This window comes from Malus sylvestris, chromosome 11, assembly GCF_916048215.2.
Source record: "Malus sylvestris chromosome 11, drMalSylv7.2, whole genome shotgun sequence".
In the NCBI taxonomy this organism is placed as follows: domain Eukaryota; kingdom Viridiplantae; phylum Streptophyta; class Magnoliopsida; order Rosales; family Rosaceae; genus Malus; species Malus sylvestris.
Window position 1 is genome coordinate 31,368,879 of NC_062270.1, and position 16,563 is coordinate 31,385,441.

General features: G+C 36.5%; 2 protein-coding genes across 3 annotated transcripts; both read left to right on the plus strand.

Annotated features, from left to right (window-relative positions):
• The first annotated feature begins 11,124 nt into the window (after nt 1-11,124).
• Nucleotides 11,125-13,635, plus strand: LOC126589001 (uncharacterized). 2 transcript variants are annotated; one of them, XM_050254174.1, is made up of 2 exons: nt 11,125-11,258; nt 13,294-13,635. In XM_050254174.1, exon 2 carries the CDS (start codon nt 13,336-13,338, stop codon nt 13,540-13,542), a length of 207 nt encoding a protein of 68 aa, XP_050110131.1. In that variant the 5' UTR covers nt 11,125-11,258; nt 13,294-13,335; the 3' UTR covers nt 13,543-13,635. The 2 variants fall into 2 exon arrangements, with proteins under 2 accessions (XP_050110131.1, XP_050110132.1); XM_050254175.1 differs by having other exon boundaries at nt 11,213-11,258; nt 13,183-13,635.
• Nucleotides 13,636-13,776: 141 nt separating this feature from the next.
• LOC126589000 (protein NDR1-like) lies at nt 13,777-15,406 on the plus strand. The gene has a single exon (XM_050254173.1). The coding sequence runs from the start codon at nt 14,620-14,622 to the stop codon at nt 15,262-15,264; it is 645 nt and encodes a 214-aa protein (XP_050110130.1). The 5' UTR covers nt 13,777-14,619; the 3' UTR covers nt 15,265-15,406.
• Nucleotides 15,407-16,563: the final 1,157 nt, after the last annotated feature.

Genomic DNA, 16,563 nt, shown 5'->3' on the forward strand with positions numbered 1-16,563 from the left:
TTCCCATGATGGGCGATGCTCAACTCCATGTCATGGGCGCGGGTGGCCAATTCCTCGAAGGTCCGTGGTTTAATGCCTTGAAGGATGTATTGCAAACCCCATTGCATGCCTTGGATACACATCTCGATTGAAGAGGTTTTCGATAGCCTGTCTTTACAGTCGAGGCTTAGAGTGCGTCATCTGTTGATGTAGTCAATGACTGGCTCGTCCTTCCACTGCTTTGTGCTCGTTAGCTCTAGCATGCTCACAGAGCGGCGGGTGCTATAGAAGCGGTTGAGGAATTCCCGCTCTAGTTGCTCCCAGCTGTTGATGGACTCAGGCTCTAGGTCCGTGTACCACTCAAAGGTGTTTCCTTTCAGCGAGCGCACAAACTGCTTGGCAAGGTAGTCCCATTCGATCCCTGCGTTGTTGCAAGTTTCAACAAAGTGGGCGACGTGTTGTTTCGGGTTTCCTTTTCCATTAAATTGCATGAACTTTGGCGGTTGATAACCCATCGGCATCCTTAAGGCGTCGATCTTCTTTGAATACGGCTTCGAGTACAACCCGGAGGTATTTGAGCTCCCTTCGTACTGTGCCTTGACGGTGTTGGCAATCATCTCTTGCAACTGCTGGATAGAAAGAGATCCCATGAGTGCCGCTTCTTGGTCTGGCTCCGGCTTCACATCGATTCTCTCCGCCGTAGGCTCATCTTCTGGGTTAGGGTTCTCGCCGTCCTGTGGCTCCAGTCGACTGACGAGTGCAGCGATTTGCAAGTTTTTTTCTTCCACAGTTCGGGTTAGCCTTGCGATTGCTTCATTCATTTGAGCCAGTTGTTCTTCGATGGAGGTAACGCCGATGGTCATGACTTGTGCAACCAATAGACGTGACTTTCCTTTAGACATCTAAGATGCCGACGAAGAACGTCGTTGGTTGTTTTGGGATGTCATCTTGTGTACCTCAGCAGCATGCTTCGGTGCCCCCAACGAGGTCAGGTTGATGACAGACTCACACCTTTGATGCTCCCTTTGCTTTTTTAGCGGCACCAACTTTGAAGTGGCATGTTGAGGAGCGGTTGTGGCGCCAATGGATTGTCCATTTGCGGAAGAAGTGCTTAAGATCCTTCCCTCAGTGATTGCGAGAATGACTTGTCCCTTGCTTGATGCCATTGACTTTGAGGTGTGTTTGGATTCCTTGAACGGAGAAAGAGATGAGAGGTAGAGATGGTCCCACTGGGCGTGCCAATTTGTGAACACGAAAAATTTCCTGAAACGAAAGCGACAAGAACAACGTGCACAAACAAAATATTTGTATTTGATGATTTTGGGTTACAATCTCTCTCTATTTTGATCCTCTGATTTGATCTCCGTAAGGTATTGATTTGCGGATGTTTCGTTGATCCAAGGGCCGTCGAGGTTTGATCTTGGATGAACTGTTGAAAGTTTCTTCAAGGGGCCGTGGGCTTGATCTTTGAAGGTGGATTTGAGCGGATCTTCAATGAGCCGTTGGGGCTTAATCTTGAGGATGAGTGTTTCTTCAAGGGCTGTTGAGGCTTGATCTTGAATAACGGTGATGAACAGATCTTCAAGGGTTTTTGGGCTTGATCTTGAAGAACAGTGATGAATAGATCTTCAAGGGCTTTTGGGCTTGATCTTGAAGATGGATGATTATTGATCCAAGGGCCGTCGGGGCTTGATCTTGGGATGAACAGTTGTGTGGATTTATTGATGTTGTTGATCCAAAGGGCTGTTGGGGCTTGATCTTAGGATGAACAGTTGTGTGGATTTGTTGATGTTGTTGATCCAAAGGGTCGTTGGGGCTTGATCTTAGGATGAACAGTTATGTGGATTTGGTGATGTTGTTGATCCAAAAGGGTCGTCGGGGCTTGATCTTAGGATGAACAGTTGTGTGGATTTGTTGATGTTATTGATCCAAATAGTCGTTGGGGCTTGATCTTAGGATGAACAATTGTGTGGATTTGTTGATGTTGTTGATCCAAAGGGCCGTTGGGGCTTGATTTTAGGATGAACAGTTATGTGGATTTGGTGATGTTGTTGATCCAAAAGGGTCGTCGGGGCTTGATCTTAGGATGAACAGTTGTGTGGATTTGTTGAACACTTTCTTCAAGGGTCGTCGAGGCTTGATCTTGAATTGGTGGAAGTTCTTCAAGGGCCGTTGGGGCTTGATCTTGAAGGAGAAATTTCTTCAAGGGCCGTTAGGGCTTGATCTTGAAGGTTGATGATTTGACGAAGAACAAAGAGGACTTTCTTGATCCTTCGGGATTTGCTTGAATTTGGGAGGTTGGATGCTTGAAAGCTTTTGAGTTTCAAAGCTTCAAGGATTTTGGATGTGTGGGGAGTATTCTCTTCCATTTTGGGAGTAGAGAAATGTATTTGTGAATTGGTTCCTTGATTCTTTGATGGAGGAGCCTATTTATAGGCTTTGGGAACGAATCACCACCATCTATTTGTTTTGGTGGATGTTGTAGGTGAATTTTGGTGGATGTTGTAGGTGAAACTTGGTGGATGTTTGTAGGTGAAACTTGGTGGATGTTGTAGGTGAACTTAGTGTATGATGTAGGTGAAGTGAATGAAGGTTGTAATTTTAATACAATGGTCAACATTTATTTCACCAAAATTTCAATGTTTACAAATGTAATTTTAATGCAATGGCTAACATTTATGCCACCGAAATTTCAATGTCTACAATGACATTCCTTGACTTGGATGCCAAGAAAAAACTCTCCAAATATTTTATCACCTCTTTCTTTTTTGTTGGATTTCTTTCACGCCAAACAATCACAGAATACAAAAACAAACGACCTAAACAAGAACAGTAGAAAGACATTCTCACTACCTATCTCTCTCAATGACGGTCAATTTTACTTTCAAGTATGATGTCTCGCTTACTGGGATGTCTATTGTTGTTTTCAACGGGTTTAGCGTTTAGGGTTTTGAAGTATTCTTAGAAATCTTTCCTCTATTGGAAAATTTGGAACTTTGGCATCCAAAGGGAAGGTTCCAATCCTGATTTCCAAAATTAGGCAGATGATTGTTTTTTACTGAAAGTAACTTTCATTGGATGGTGTTGTACTGATGGAAAATAGAAAAACAGAACCATTATTTTTTGCATCAGACTTGTTGAAGATGTCATTTTTTCCTATTTTTCGTAAATTTACAGTTCCTAAATTCTGAATTTGGGTGGGAAACCATTTGAGCATGCATTTATTTTTTTGTTACAGAATTAACGTTTGTCTTTGATTTATAGTTGGTAGTAGTACATTTGTTTAGGGGTAAGCATCATATGATCATAATTTCAAAATATAAAATATAATACCAGTTGAGGCAAGTTACTTAATATAAGAACATACTTTTCGGATGTTATTTAGAGTTATGAAATTATGTGATCACATTTACCATACTTTGAGGGGCTTCCAAGTACCAACTCCCAGGAAATTTTGGATAAGTAAGGAAGAAATAGTCAACTAAAGTGATTAGAAATGCACTTCATGAACATTACAACTCATGTATATGAGATTGGTAAATGATGCATTCCATGCAATCATTTGCAAAATTCCTCTTATGTGTTTTTGTAGCGCTCAAGTGAAGAGCAAATTCTAAGTAGGAGTTTTATGTTTCCCTTAAGATGCATAACTTTAGTTGGACACATCTGTTGGAAAATTTCAAATATATCAGAAATATTGTTTGGAATGATTGTGTATTAGTGAGCAGTTATGAGTGAAAAAGTATATCCATCATCGAATGGGTGTATATGATTCTTAAGGGTTGCAATTAAATTATGAAATGATGCATCTTTTTACTCATATAACTGATTGGGCATAGAATTGGAGGGTTACAACTATTGATGAAACATCATCTAGAGTTCTATAAATACAACACGAATTCAACAATCATATTATCAACTACTTCTTTCTTTCTTGTCTCTAAATTTCAGATTATTTCTTAAGTTGTGCAAATCTTAAGAAATAATATCAAGTGAGTTTGAGTTCATAGTATCCTGGAGACAATTTGTGTTACAACTCTTTTTGTACTAAGAAAGAGCGACAAATTAGTCTTAAAGAAAGCGAATTCAATTCGTGCTTTGGCTCAAGGTTCTCATTTTCTTCTTCGTTACTACCATCATTAAATTCATATTATTTTTCTAACAATTTTAAGGGTTTTTTTTTTTGGTCAGTGGAGGCATTAGCAACTACTGTTCAATTAATTCATGTCATGAATCAAGATTTGGTTCGTCTTGATCACTTTAATGGTCAATTTTTCCAGCAATGGCAACAAAAGGTTTTGTTCTTCCTGACTACCTTGAAGTTGGCCTACATTATTCAAGATGATCTTCCAATAATTCCAGAAAAAGTTGTGGATGAGTCGACTGCTTTGAAGGATCAAAGGAACAAGAGGAAGGAAGATGATTTTTTATGCAAAGGACATATTCTCAATGCTTTGTCAACCGCTCTCTACAATGTGTATCGAAATGCTCCTTCGGCAAAAGAGCTTTGGACGCGATTGGAAAACAAGTACAAAACTGAAGAGGTTAGTGCACGTAAATTTCTTATTGATAATTATGTGCATTTCAAAATGGTAGATAATAAGCCTATCCTTCCCCAAGTTGAGAAACTACAACTCCTTATGGATGATATTGCCATTGGAGGAATAACGGTTGATGAGGAATTCCAAGTTAGTGTAATTATAGGAAAATTACCACCAAAATGGAACGATTATAAAAAGAAACTCAAACACCAAGAGAAGAAATTTACTCTAGAAGAGATAACACGACACCTTCGTATAGAAGAAGAATCTCGTAAGCGAGACGGCGAGTTAACTGAGATAACAAGTGATCTTTCTAGAGCAAATTTGGTTGAAGGAGAGTCAAGTGACAAAAACAAAAAATATATTATTCCTCCTAAGGGAAAGAGTTTTAAAAAGAAAGGGAAGAATACTAGTGATGTCAATAAAGGATGCTTCTTTTGTCAAAAAACTTGGTCATATTATGAAAAATTGTCAACATTACAAGAAACATCTTAAGTCACAAGTAAATATGATCGAAGAAAGTGATGATTTTATAGCCATGGTGACTAAAGTGAATCATATTGACTCTGATACTGGTTGGTGGCTTGATACTGGAGCATGTTGCAAAAGATCGAGAGGTTTTCTCAAATTATGAGAAAATCATAGATGGGCAAAATGTCAAGATGGCAAACAATCAAGCAGCAATTGTGATGGGAATTGGGTCAATTGAACTTAATTTCTGGAAAAATAGTCACTTTGAAGAATGTTCGTCATGTTCCCGAAATGAGGAAAAGTCTAGTTTCTGGTAATTTACTGAACAAGGCTGGCTTTAAACTAGTGTATGATTCAGATAAGTTTATCTTGTCTAAGAATGGGATATTTGTGGGAAAAGGTTATTCATGTAATGGTATGATTAAACTCAATATTAATAAAGTTATGAATTTTATTTATATACTTGAGTCATTTCATTTATGGCATGGTAGATTAAGACATGTAAATTTTCAATCTATCAAATGTATGAGTAATATATGATTAATTCCAAAATGTGATGGCAGTAGTATATCAAAATGTGAAATATGTGCACAACCAAAAATAGTGAGAAAACCATTCAAAAGGTTGAACGAACTTCTGAATTGCTTAGACTTGTCCATTCGGATCTATGTGATCTTAAGAGCTTTATAACTCGTAATGTTAAGAAATACTTTCTTACATTGATTGATCATTATTCAAGGTATACTTATGTATATTTATTGAATAGTAAAGATGAAACATTTGATAAGTTCAAGATTTATAAAGCAGAGGTGGAAAATCAACTTGGCAGAAAGATAAAAGTATTAAGAAGTGATAGAGGAGGTGAATACTTTCCGGAGCAATTCATAAAATTTTGTGAAACTCATGGAATTAGACATGAGGTTTCAGCACCCTACACTCCACAACAAAATGGACTTGCCGAAAGGAAAAATAGAACCTTAAAAGAAATGGTTAACTCATTATTAATAAGTTCAAGACTCCCAAATAATTTATGGGGAGAAGCTTTACTAACTTCGTGTTACATTATTAATAGAATACCACACAAGAAGTTCAACATGACTTCATATGAGTTATGGTTTAACAAGAAACCTAAATCGGATTATTTAAGAATACGGGGATGTCTTGCTTATGTAAGAATACTATATATTAAAAGATCCATATTAGGGCCTAAGACTTATAAATGTGCATTCATAAGATATGCAAAAAATAGTAAAGCTTATAGATTTCTTAATCTTGGAACAAACGTGGTTATAGAATCAAGAGATGTGGAATTCTTTGAGCATATATATGCTAAAGATAAACTGAAACAAAATGAGTTAAACTTTGATGAGCCATTTAGTTTGCATAATGATAGTACTAGTCTGCATGAAAACTCAACCAATAATGAATCTATTTCACAAGATGATAATTCTATTCTCAAAGAGCGAGAGTCATAAACTTCCTTTGATTCAGATTTTTATCTTTATCTTGTTGAAGGTAATAGAGAAAAAATAACAAAGGAAATAAATTTTGTGATGAATACGGAAGGAGATCTATCCTCTTTCCATGAAGCAATGGCTTCATCAGATGCTTTTTTCTGGACAGAAGCAATTGAGAATGAATTAGATTCTATTAAATCTAATGGGACTTGGAAGTTAGTGGATTTATCACAAGGCTCTAATTCAATAGGTTGTAAATGGGTATTTAAAAGAAAATTAAATACAGATGAGTCAATAAATAGATTTAAAGCTAGGTTGGTGGCCAAAGGCTTTAGACAAAAGGAAGGAATTGATTTCTTTGACACATAAGCCCCAGTGGCACGAATTAGTTCAATCCAATTACTAATTTCTCTTGCTTTAGTTCATAACCTAGTAATCCATCAAATGGATGTGAAAACAACCTTTCTGAATGGAGATCTAGACGAAGAAATTTATATGGAACAACCGGAAGGATATGTTAAACCGGGTTAAGAACATAAAGTTTGTAAACTTATTAAATCTTTATATGGCTTAAAGCAAGCACCCAAGCAATGGCATGAAAAATTTGATAGTGTCATTTTGTCGAATGGTTATAGTGTTAATAATGCAGACAAATGCATATATAGTAAATTTGACACCAATGGTGGACTTATCATTTGCTTATATGTAGACAACATGTTAATTTTTGGAACCAACTTAGAGTATGTAATGAAAGCCAAAAAGCTTTTATCCACTAGTTTTAACATGAAGGATATGGAGGAGGCAGATGTGATTTTGGGAATTAAAATCAAAAGAAACAATGCTTCAATAGCTCTAGTACAATCTCACTACCTTGAGAATATACTAAAGAAATTTGATTATTTTAATCAAAAACCAGTTTCAACCCCGTATAACTCTAGTGTTAAACTAGTAAAGAATAATGGCAGATGCATACATCAACTACAATATTCAAGGATTGTAGGTAGTCCTATGTATCTAATGCATTGTACAAGACCCGATATACTATTTGTCATTGGGATGTTGAGTAGATTCACTAGTAATCCAAGAAATAAGCATTGGGAAGGGATTTCTCGAGTATCAAGATACTTGAAATGAACGATTGATTATGGATTACATTATCATGGTATCCTTATGTTTTATAAGGATATAGTGATGCTAACTGGAACACTGATATAAAGTCCAAATCAACAAGTTGGTGGATATTTACTCTTGGTGGATGAGCAATCTCTTGGGGATCCAAGAAGCAAGTATGCATTTCACACTTGACAATGGAGTCTGAATTGATTGCATTGGGAGCAGCCTGTAAAGAAGGTGAATGGATTAGAGATTTGATGATGGAAATTCCTTTATGGAAGAAGCTAACTCCTTCAATTACTATCTATTGTGATAGTCAAGCAACTCTTGCTCATGCAACAAGCAAAACGTATAATGGAAAGTCTAGACATATTGGTCTAAGACACAATTATATAAAACAACTCCTTAGTTGTGGAGTAATAAGTTTGACATATGTTAAATCAATTGAGAATTTGGCGGATCCTTTGACAAAAGGGCTCACACGAGACATGGTTTATAAAACATCAAAAGTGATGGGACTAAGGTCTATTAAATGACAATCACTTCGACAGAAACCCAACCAAAGTCTTGAAATATAGACTTTGGTTCAACGGGTAATAACAAATTGAATGTGTGATTACGTAAGAATGCTAGACAATATTTGTAGTTCCATCTATTTATGTTATATTAAGTTCTAGCAACATAAGGACACTTATCTGGTGGAGGTTGAGTATGGTATTATACTCTTAGTAAATCTATAAGCAGATAGCAAGGATGTAAAGGTAAGGACATCCTAGATAGATTTACCTATATAAGTAAGGAGGTTTGGCTGCTTCCGAAAGAGATTAAATGACATTTCTCTAGGATTACTTATGAAATAGGGTATGCGCACGGCCATAAAGCGCGAATTAAAGAATTTTAGAGAGATCCATGATAAGTATGTTCAATATATCCGGCTTAGTCATATAAGGTCCTTGGTTCAAAGTTGCGAGTACCACAACACCTGACAAAACTTTGATATATTTGGACTAACTAGGGGTTCAAGTCTAAGGACACCTCATAGGCTATGTATTTATTTTGAAGTATCATAGAAGAAGTACATATATTTGAAATTTGGGGAGAATTGTTGGAAAATTTCAAATATATCATAAATATTGTTTGGAATGATTGTGTATTAGTGAGCAGTTATGAGTGAAAAGGTATATCCATCACCGAATGGGTGTACATGATTCTTAAGGGTTGCAATTAAATTATGAAATGATGCATCTTTTTACTCATATAACTAATTGGGCATAGAATTGGAGGGTTACAACTGTTGATGAAACATCATCTAGAGTTCTATAAATACAACATGAATTCAACAATCATATTATCAACTACTTCTTTCTTTCTTGTCTCTAAATTTCAGATTATTGCTTAAGTTGTGCAAATCTTAAGAAATAATATTAAGTGAGTTTGAGTCCATAGTATCCTGGAGACAATTTGTGTTACAACTCTTTTTTCACTAAGAAAGAGCGACAAATTAGTCTTAAAGAAAGCGAATTCAATTCGTGCTTTGGCTCAAGGTTCTCATTTTCTTCTTCGCTACTGCCATCATTAAATTCATATTATTTTTCTAACAACATCTGTTCATTCTTATTGTGTAGTGAAACATTGTGTTTTCTGCCATTTTTATTGGTTGTCTCTTTATGTTGTTTAAATTAGGAAGGAGTGAGAAAAAGAAGGCTGCTACCCACTTTTTCATCCAACTTCTCACAGAGGCTGGCACTGGATTTTACTATGTCAAGAAGAAGCTGAAGAGGGTGCAAGAGGCGCTTGAGTTCCGAAAATATGACCCTCGGGTAAATCGTCATGTTCTATTTAGAGAATAAAAAATAGACGCAAAACGATAAATACTCTTTCTACCTTTTTACACATTCATGTTTAATCCTGTCCGTTGTTTTCTTTTGATTTGTTCGATTGATTGCAATAAATAAAGATGGTGTGTGAGAAACTAGAAAAAGTGCATAAAAATCACATCCCAAAATGAAATGAGCAAGTTTCGAGTGCAATATTATTAATGTACTCGTTAATGTCCACCTTTCTTTTGATCCCTGTAAGCACTTGTTTAAAGGTATACCTAACTCCTAAGAGCTTGCAATAGTTATTGGTATTGATAGTTCCTGTGCCTTATTGTCTATTTTATCTTGATGATAGTTCCTGTGCTCTATTGTCTATTTTATCTTGATGATAGTTCATGCTCTTTGTCTAACTGAAATATATTAAGTTTCAACTTTGATGGCTATTCAATTAGTCTCGTGTTTGCTTTTGAGTTTTTTATTTTTATTTTTTATTTTTATTTTTAATTTTGTTTTATTTTTTATTTATTCTAGTGATCGAGAAAATCTGACAATACATGTGATCAGATATTCAACTAATACCTCCGATTGTACTAAAAAATCAACTCTAGTCACATGAGTTGGACCAAGTTAGTTTGTTGTTTGGTAATCAATGAAGTATAGGGGACTTGTAACTCAAGAAATACGGAGCATTTATCTCTTAAGATCCAATGTTTGTTATGTATTCTTAATTTCATTTGTTTTCCTATAGTTGGAAAACTCCAAACTGAAAGGGTACCTCTTGAATCTATTGAATGTGGTCATTTCTCATTCTCTCATTTCTCTCACTTCTCTCATTGGGCATTTTAACAGTGGAAGTTAAAGGCCTTCTTTCGATTCCATTTTCCCATGCATTTGTGTGGAGTAAAAATAGTGACTTAGTTTCATGTAAAATAAAACATAATAAGGTGTTGCAAATTATTACCTATAATTTCTTCAATTATTTAAACAATCTAGTAATATTCTTTGCCATTTATGAGTGTGACGTTCTATGTTCGATAAATATGACTGACTAGTTTGATAACAAATTATTATTTGTCCACAACATAGCTTAGCGCAATTCCTCATCCTTAGCAATAATATTTTTGTATAACAATAATATTTCGTCATAAAATGAAGTTTCATAAAGTTAAAGATTTTCATGATTATGGAACAAAAATTGCAACAAGCATGCATAGAAACTCCTTGAAGGTATTGAACATGGACGTTCCTACCTCAAATCCAATATGTTCAGAAAAATAGCTATTGTTATCTTTTTACATTTCTTATAAACAGATGCACGCGTCAGTGACTATAACGGTCTAATGATATTCTTGCTTACTTGTAAGTGAGATACCTTAAATTTAAATCTCGTGAGTGAAAAATTTGCAACCCATTTATTCTCCCACTACTTTGTGTAAATATATCGTTGTATAAAAACAGAACGCACTCGCGCAAACAGTAAAGTCCACCTTTTTATTTATTTATCAGACTAAATAATTATCGAAACCAAACAGTTAAGTCCAAACACTAATTAGCTTGAGAATTAAGTGACTGAGAAAGATTCTGATCTCCATTAACTAATCAAGGCAAAACCAGAGTGTAGAAAAGTATGAAACAACTCTTAATCATCGTGCTACTAGTCTGCTACATGATAGTTCTTTTTATCTTTTTCTAATTTTTGTTTGGGGATTTATTTTCTTGACAAAGCCCAAATGTAAGGAACTAAAACGGGTCCAAATAGAAACCGAAGATGAAAAGCCCAAATTCGAAATGGAATACCACACTATACAAAACCAAAGAACACAGCAGAAAAACACTCTCATTTCCTCTCTCCCCATCTCGGTCGATTTTACTTTCAGGTACTCTCTCTCTCTCTCTCTCTCTAGTTGTGTTGATTTCAAATTTTGGGTTTGAATCAATTTTGAAAATGGTGATCAATATTGTTAGAAATCTTTGCCTGTTTGTCTGAAAATTTGAAACGTTGGCATTAAAAGTGAAGGTTTCAATCCTCATTTGCAAAATTTGATTGCTTTTTACTGAAAGTAAATGTAATCATGGGCAAGTTGAATTCTTGTTGTTGTCATTAAGTCTTCGATTCTTGGGAGTTTATAGGAGTTGGGTTTGAAGTGCTTCTTCTATCTGTTCAAGTTGGATCAAACTGCATTTATGGACTTAGCAAACCATACAGGGTTTAAGCTTATAATTGTTCTTGCAGATAGAAGCTAGATGTTCGTTTCTTGTTATATAAATATAAGATTTCCTTTACTGTTTCCACAAAAGCACGAGTTAGGCAAATCGCAACTAGGTTTTGGAATTTGATAATGTAGGGTTTTCTTTTCTTGTTTTTTGAATGAGAATCCCGTTATTTTTTTTTCGGCAGAAACATGAGCTAAGAATGTCGCAAGAAGGTAGGTGGAATTTGAAAATTTAGGTGTTCTTGGTAGGTGTTTTTTTTTTACAAACTACTATCCTTTAAGCTTGTAGAAACTGAAAGAAAAGGGATATAAGTAGAAATATCTATGTCAAGTTCCACTCTGGTTATGCTTATGCTATAAGGATATCGCATTTTGTTCTTATGTTCTGTAAACATCGTAAACACAATAAAGGACTTGGGTAGAGATAGTCTGGCTTATATTAACAAGGCTATGAACGAACTTGCATATGATATTTTGTGTGTTTTTAAGTTTTGGTATGATTTTTAGCTGATACCTACTATCACTGCATGAAAACTAATAGTTAAGCTAGATTCCATGCTTTGTTTTGTGGTCTAAAGCTTCAAAAGAATGTTATTATTAGTGGATGAGGGAGCGACATGACTTCTGTTGGACAACTCCCTGCTGTTTACCTACGTGCATTCATTTTGTCTCATCAATAGATATAAATAGGAGATTTCCCCTCATTAGAGCTTTTGCACCGCCCTCCAAGAGTGATGGATTAACGTTCAATAATCCCAGGGGGTTTTCGACACATCTTTGCTAAAGAGCTCTGTGTTTCTTCATTCAAGTAAGATGCTAACTTGCTCATCTTCTATACACTACATTAGTAGGGTAGGAGTTGATCATTCTGTTGTCAACCCTATCTATTCTTTGTTCCTTAGCGCAAGCGCTAAGTAACCATGGCAAGAAGGCCATAGCAGCCTTTGGGGCAGTCAAATACTTGTTCCACCTGCTCCATCTTTTTCCAGTGGTATAGAAAGTGAAACATTCTTTCAGCAATTCATTTAGTGACTTCGCGGTTGCCTATTACCCTCCATGAACAGTCCATGAGCTCGGGGAAGAGAAGTAGGGCCTTCAGTTAACCAAGAGAGGTCCAGCCCTTCCTCAACCAGTTTCCTGAAGCGTTGGAAAACTGTGGAAGTCTAGGTTGAAAGTTGTTTAACTTTATGAGCTAAAGGATAGTTCAAAAGTTTTTTGGGTATTCTATCCCGTCTTTTGGTCACTTGGAATAAAGATTCTATCCCGTCTTTTGGATCATTGAGCATTGTGTTCGTAAAATCACTTTGACTCTCGAACATAGGCCTGGAAAGTTCATATCCATTAGATTCTTCATTACATTTTCCTTGCATTAATCATTCGAAAACTTATTTTCAGTGTGCTTGATATTGATCATTATTTGCGCCCCTTTAATCTTAATTTCTTGTTTTGGGTTTCTTATTAGCAATGGGGTATAAGGGATTAATTTGGGCTGCTATATGTAATGTTCCGAACTGTTTGATATTTGATGTGTCTATATTTTCTCTGCCCTTTCAATTGCTCGGCGGAATCATTCTTCCATACTTAACAGAAAAAGAACAGGGTACTGCGCTACGGTGTTTTCCTTAGCCTGAACAGCATATTTCTTTCAGAGGGCAGACAAATTTAGTTTAGTCTTCTCTTTCTCTCTTTGGATTTGCAGATGGAAGCATAAAGCAGAAGTTGATGCAGAATTTAGCTGTAAATGGCTGGGATTTCGGGATTTAGGAGCCTTGCACCTAAAACAAAGAATGCTATCGTTGCAGGGGGCTTGTCAGCTTTTGTTTTCGGAGTATATTTCTACACCATGAGAGCTGTTGGAGGCACAGATGAACTACAAGTGGCGATAAACAAATTTGAGGAGGAAAAAGTTCAGAAAGAGGCTGAAGCAAACGTGGCATCAAAGGTTTGATCTTTTATTTGTGCAATAATGTAGCCAAGGACAAGGTAACCCTTACTGTGAAAAACAATTTTCAATATTCATCGTGCATTATTTTCATCGTCAGTGCTCGTTTGGATTCTCTCCATAGAAACTAAACTCGATGCTTTTTAAGTCTCCAACAAATTAGACGGTTCATGTGAAACCTTAGAGAAGCTTCACAAAAAATGTTCATCGAGCGACTCACACCTTCCTATTCTTTATAATTAACACATTTTCTTTTTTTAGTTTATAGGAAATTTAGAGAATTGTTTTTAGTTTCAAATAAAATATCAAAAAATACTTGGGTGTTTTGGAGTGAATTAAAAATAGGATTAAAGGACTTCGGAAGAAAGGAAAAAAAAAAAAAAGATTAAAGGAAGGTTCCAAGAATTTTGGTGGAAGTAGCTATTTCCTTTAAATAATGGGAGATTGAGTAAACCGTCCAATAAATGAAGCAAATTGCCAAGTTTTTACCTTCAATGACTCAAGAATTCAAGTCAATGCTCTTTTGTATCAATTTCACTCGGATATTTTATCACACTCAAGAATTTAGATCAATGATTTGTTGTATCAATCTCACTTGTCTCTGTGACGAGTGAGATTGATTCAGAGCATGTACATCGAATATCACAGATGTTATCACACTCTAGATTCAAGTCAATGCTCTGTTGTGTCAATTTCACTCGTCTTTGGGACGAGTGAGATTGACACAAGAGCTTATACATCAGAAGTTGTAGATTCTATCGCTCACGGAAGACGAGTGAGATTGACATAAGAGCTTATACATCACAAGTTGTAGATTCTATCGCACTATTTCCGTGAGATCGACACAAGAGTGTGTATACTCAGGATTCAGGACGCAATAAGTTACAACATAGTGGAGAGTATTCTGAAGGCACCAACCACTCAAAGAAAAGCAAAAGCATCGAAAAACCCAAACAGTGCCAAAGACTTGAATTTATATTAAATAAGAACATCAATAATATCTTTTCCAATCATTTCCTTCACACTTTCTCACCCTAACCCTCTTCACATTTCTCTCTCTAAAAAATAGTGTGGAAATCAAACATGCCGGATCAATCAGGCGGGTGCTGCAGGTGCTGCTTCAGCTTCATATTCACCCTCGGCCTCACAGCCCTCTTCGTGTGGCTGAGCCTGCGCACCTCCAACCCCAAGTGCACCATCCGCTCGTTTTACCTTCCTGCCCTCAACCGGACCCTAAACGACACCAAAAACACCACCGTCTTCGTCACCCTCAGGCTCGGAAACACCAACAAGGACAAGGGCGTTTACTACGACGCCGTCAACCTCACCTTCCGGCTACATCCCAACGCCACCGGCATACCGGTGGCAACTTATGCGGTGCCCCGGTTCTACCAGGGGCACAAGAAGACGGCCACAAAGGAAGTGGCCGTGGGGCCCAAAGAAGGGCTCAACTGGACGGCGGTGTCCAGTGGGGTCTACGCCAATGGGAGTGCGATTTTTAGGGTGGATTTGGCCACTGCTGTGAGGTTCAAGATCATGTTTTGGAGGACCAAGAGGCATAGGCTGAATGTTGGGGCTGATGTGCTGGTCAATGACTCTGGTGGAAAAGTCAACAGGAAGGATATCAAGCTCTCTGCTGCACCAGATCATCACCTGATTGGATTCTTTTCTGGACAGGTGGGGGTTTTGTCCAATTTCTTGGTTTTGTTTTTCCTAATTTTTTTGTGATTTTTTCATATTTTCTTATTTTATAATTCCATATGTTGATTTGCATTTAGTGCTATTCTTTAACTTGGGAAGAAATTGGTGCTAACTTTTTGTGCCTAAAATATTTTCTACTTAAATTGGAATTTCAAATTTTTGGTGGCTATTTATATGGATTGCCTAAATTATTGGATATTCATTCTTGTTATTTGCATTTCAAATTTTTTGGCAGTTGTTTAGATAGACTGCAGACAATGTAATATTGGTCAAATCACAATCCCGCTCGCCTAAAGACCGGAAATTTTACATCATCGCGTTGTTTATTATTCAAACACACTGACTTGACTAATCGGCCTAACCCAAATCCTCGACCGCACTATCAAATTTGTCACTCTTTATATACCATTTATTTTAGATAGCTTTAACGGAAAAGTTATTGGTATTGTTCACTTTAACGAAAAATCATATTTTTACGTTAAAAAGTTAATTATGGTACTATTCATTTTATTCTTTATTTTGTTTTTATCGTTAAAATTCAAAGTTTTCAAATTATTTTCATTAGTTTTTCTTTTATTTTAAATTTTGGAGTTGATGAGTGGTGTGTGTGGGTGGGAAAATTAAACGGGTTGGAAATAATGATGCCAAGACGAAAAATACATCTTTGAAAAACTCCTGGTACAGTTTTGCAAAAGTAGGTAGTCCCACAAAAAAACGTGGTTGGATTTCAATTGGCGTCCAATTCTGATGCTTTCGGAGTCAGATTTCCATCGAGGCTGTAAAGGCTGTGACATGGAGCCATTGGACCACTTTATTACCCTGCAATACTTGAAATGGTACTATCAAGATTAGATTGGCATTAGACCATGAATTTATGTTCTTGTTAGTGGATCTGGCAAAATCATATATGACACTTCTAATATTTTTTATTTTATTTTTTATCACGAGACAACTTTCATTACAATAAAAACTAGTACAAGGTCCAAAAAGAACTGGGGAGAGCAACAACCCAACATACAAAGGGAGGCCCACAAAGTTAGGCCCGAAGGCGACATAAATATACAATAAAAAACCCTAATCTCCAGCCGCAAAGACCACATTGTCCTCGTCGTCATATCCTCAGAGGAAGCCAAACTTTGAACCGAGAAAGTAAACACTAGATCCAAGTTCCCTTCACGAACCCCTGCAAATATATACAAACAAAGTAACATATGGGAAGAGGATGAGGCTAAGGGGTATGTAAGATACCTAACACGGCCTCGATAGAGATCCGGCATGCCGATTGGGAGAGGGGAAATGAGGGATGAAAGTGGATTTGATATCCAA

Coding starts and splice junctions, on each gene's coding strand:
- LOC126589001 (XM_050254174.1), top strand. CDS start 13,336: ATGGCTGGGATTTCGGGATTTAGGAGCCTTGCACCTAAAACAAAGAAT.
- LOC126589000 (XM_050254173.1), top strand. CDS start 14,620: ATGCCGGATCAATCAGGCGGGTGCTGCAGGTGCTGCTTCAGCTTCATA.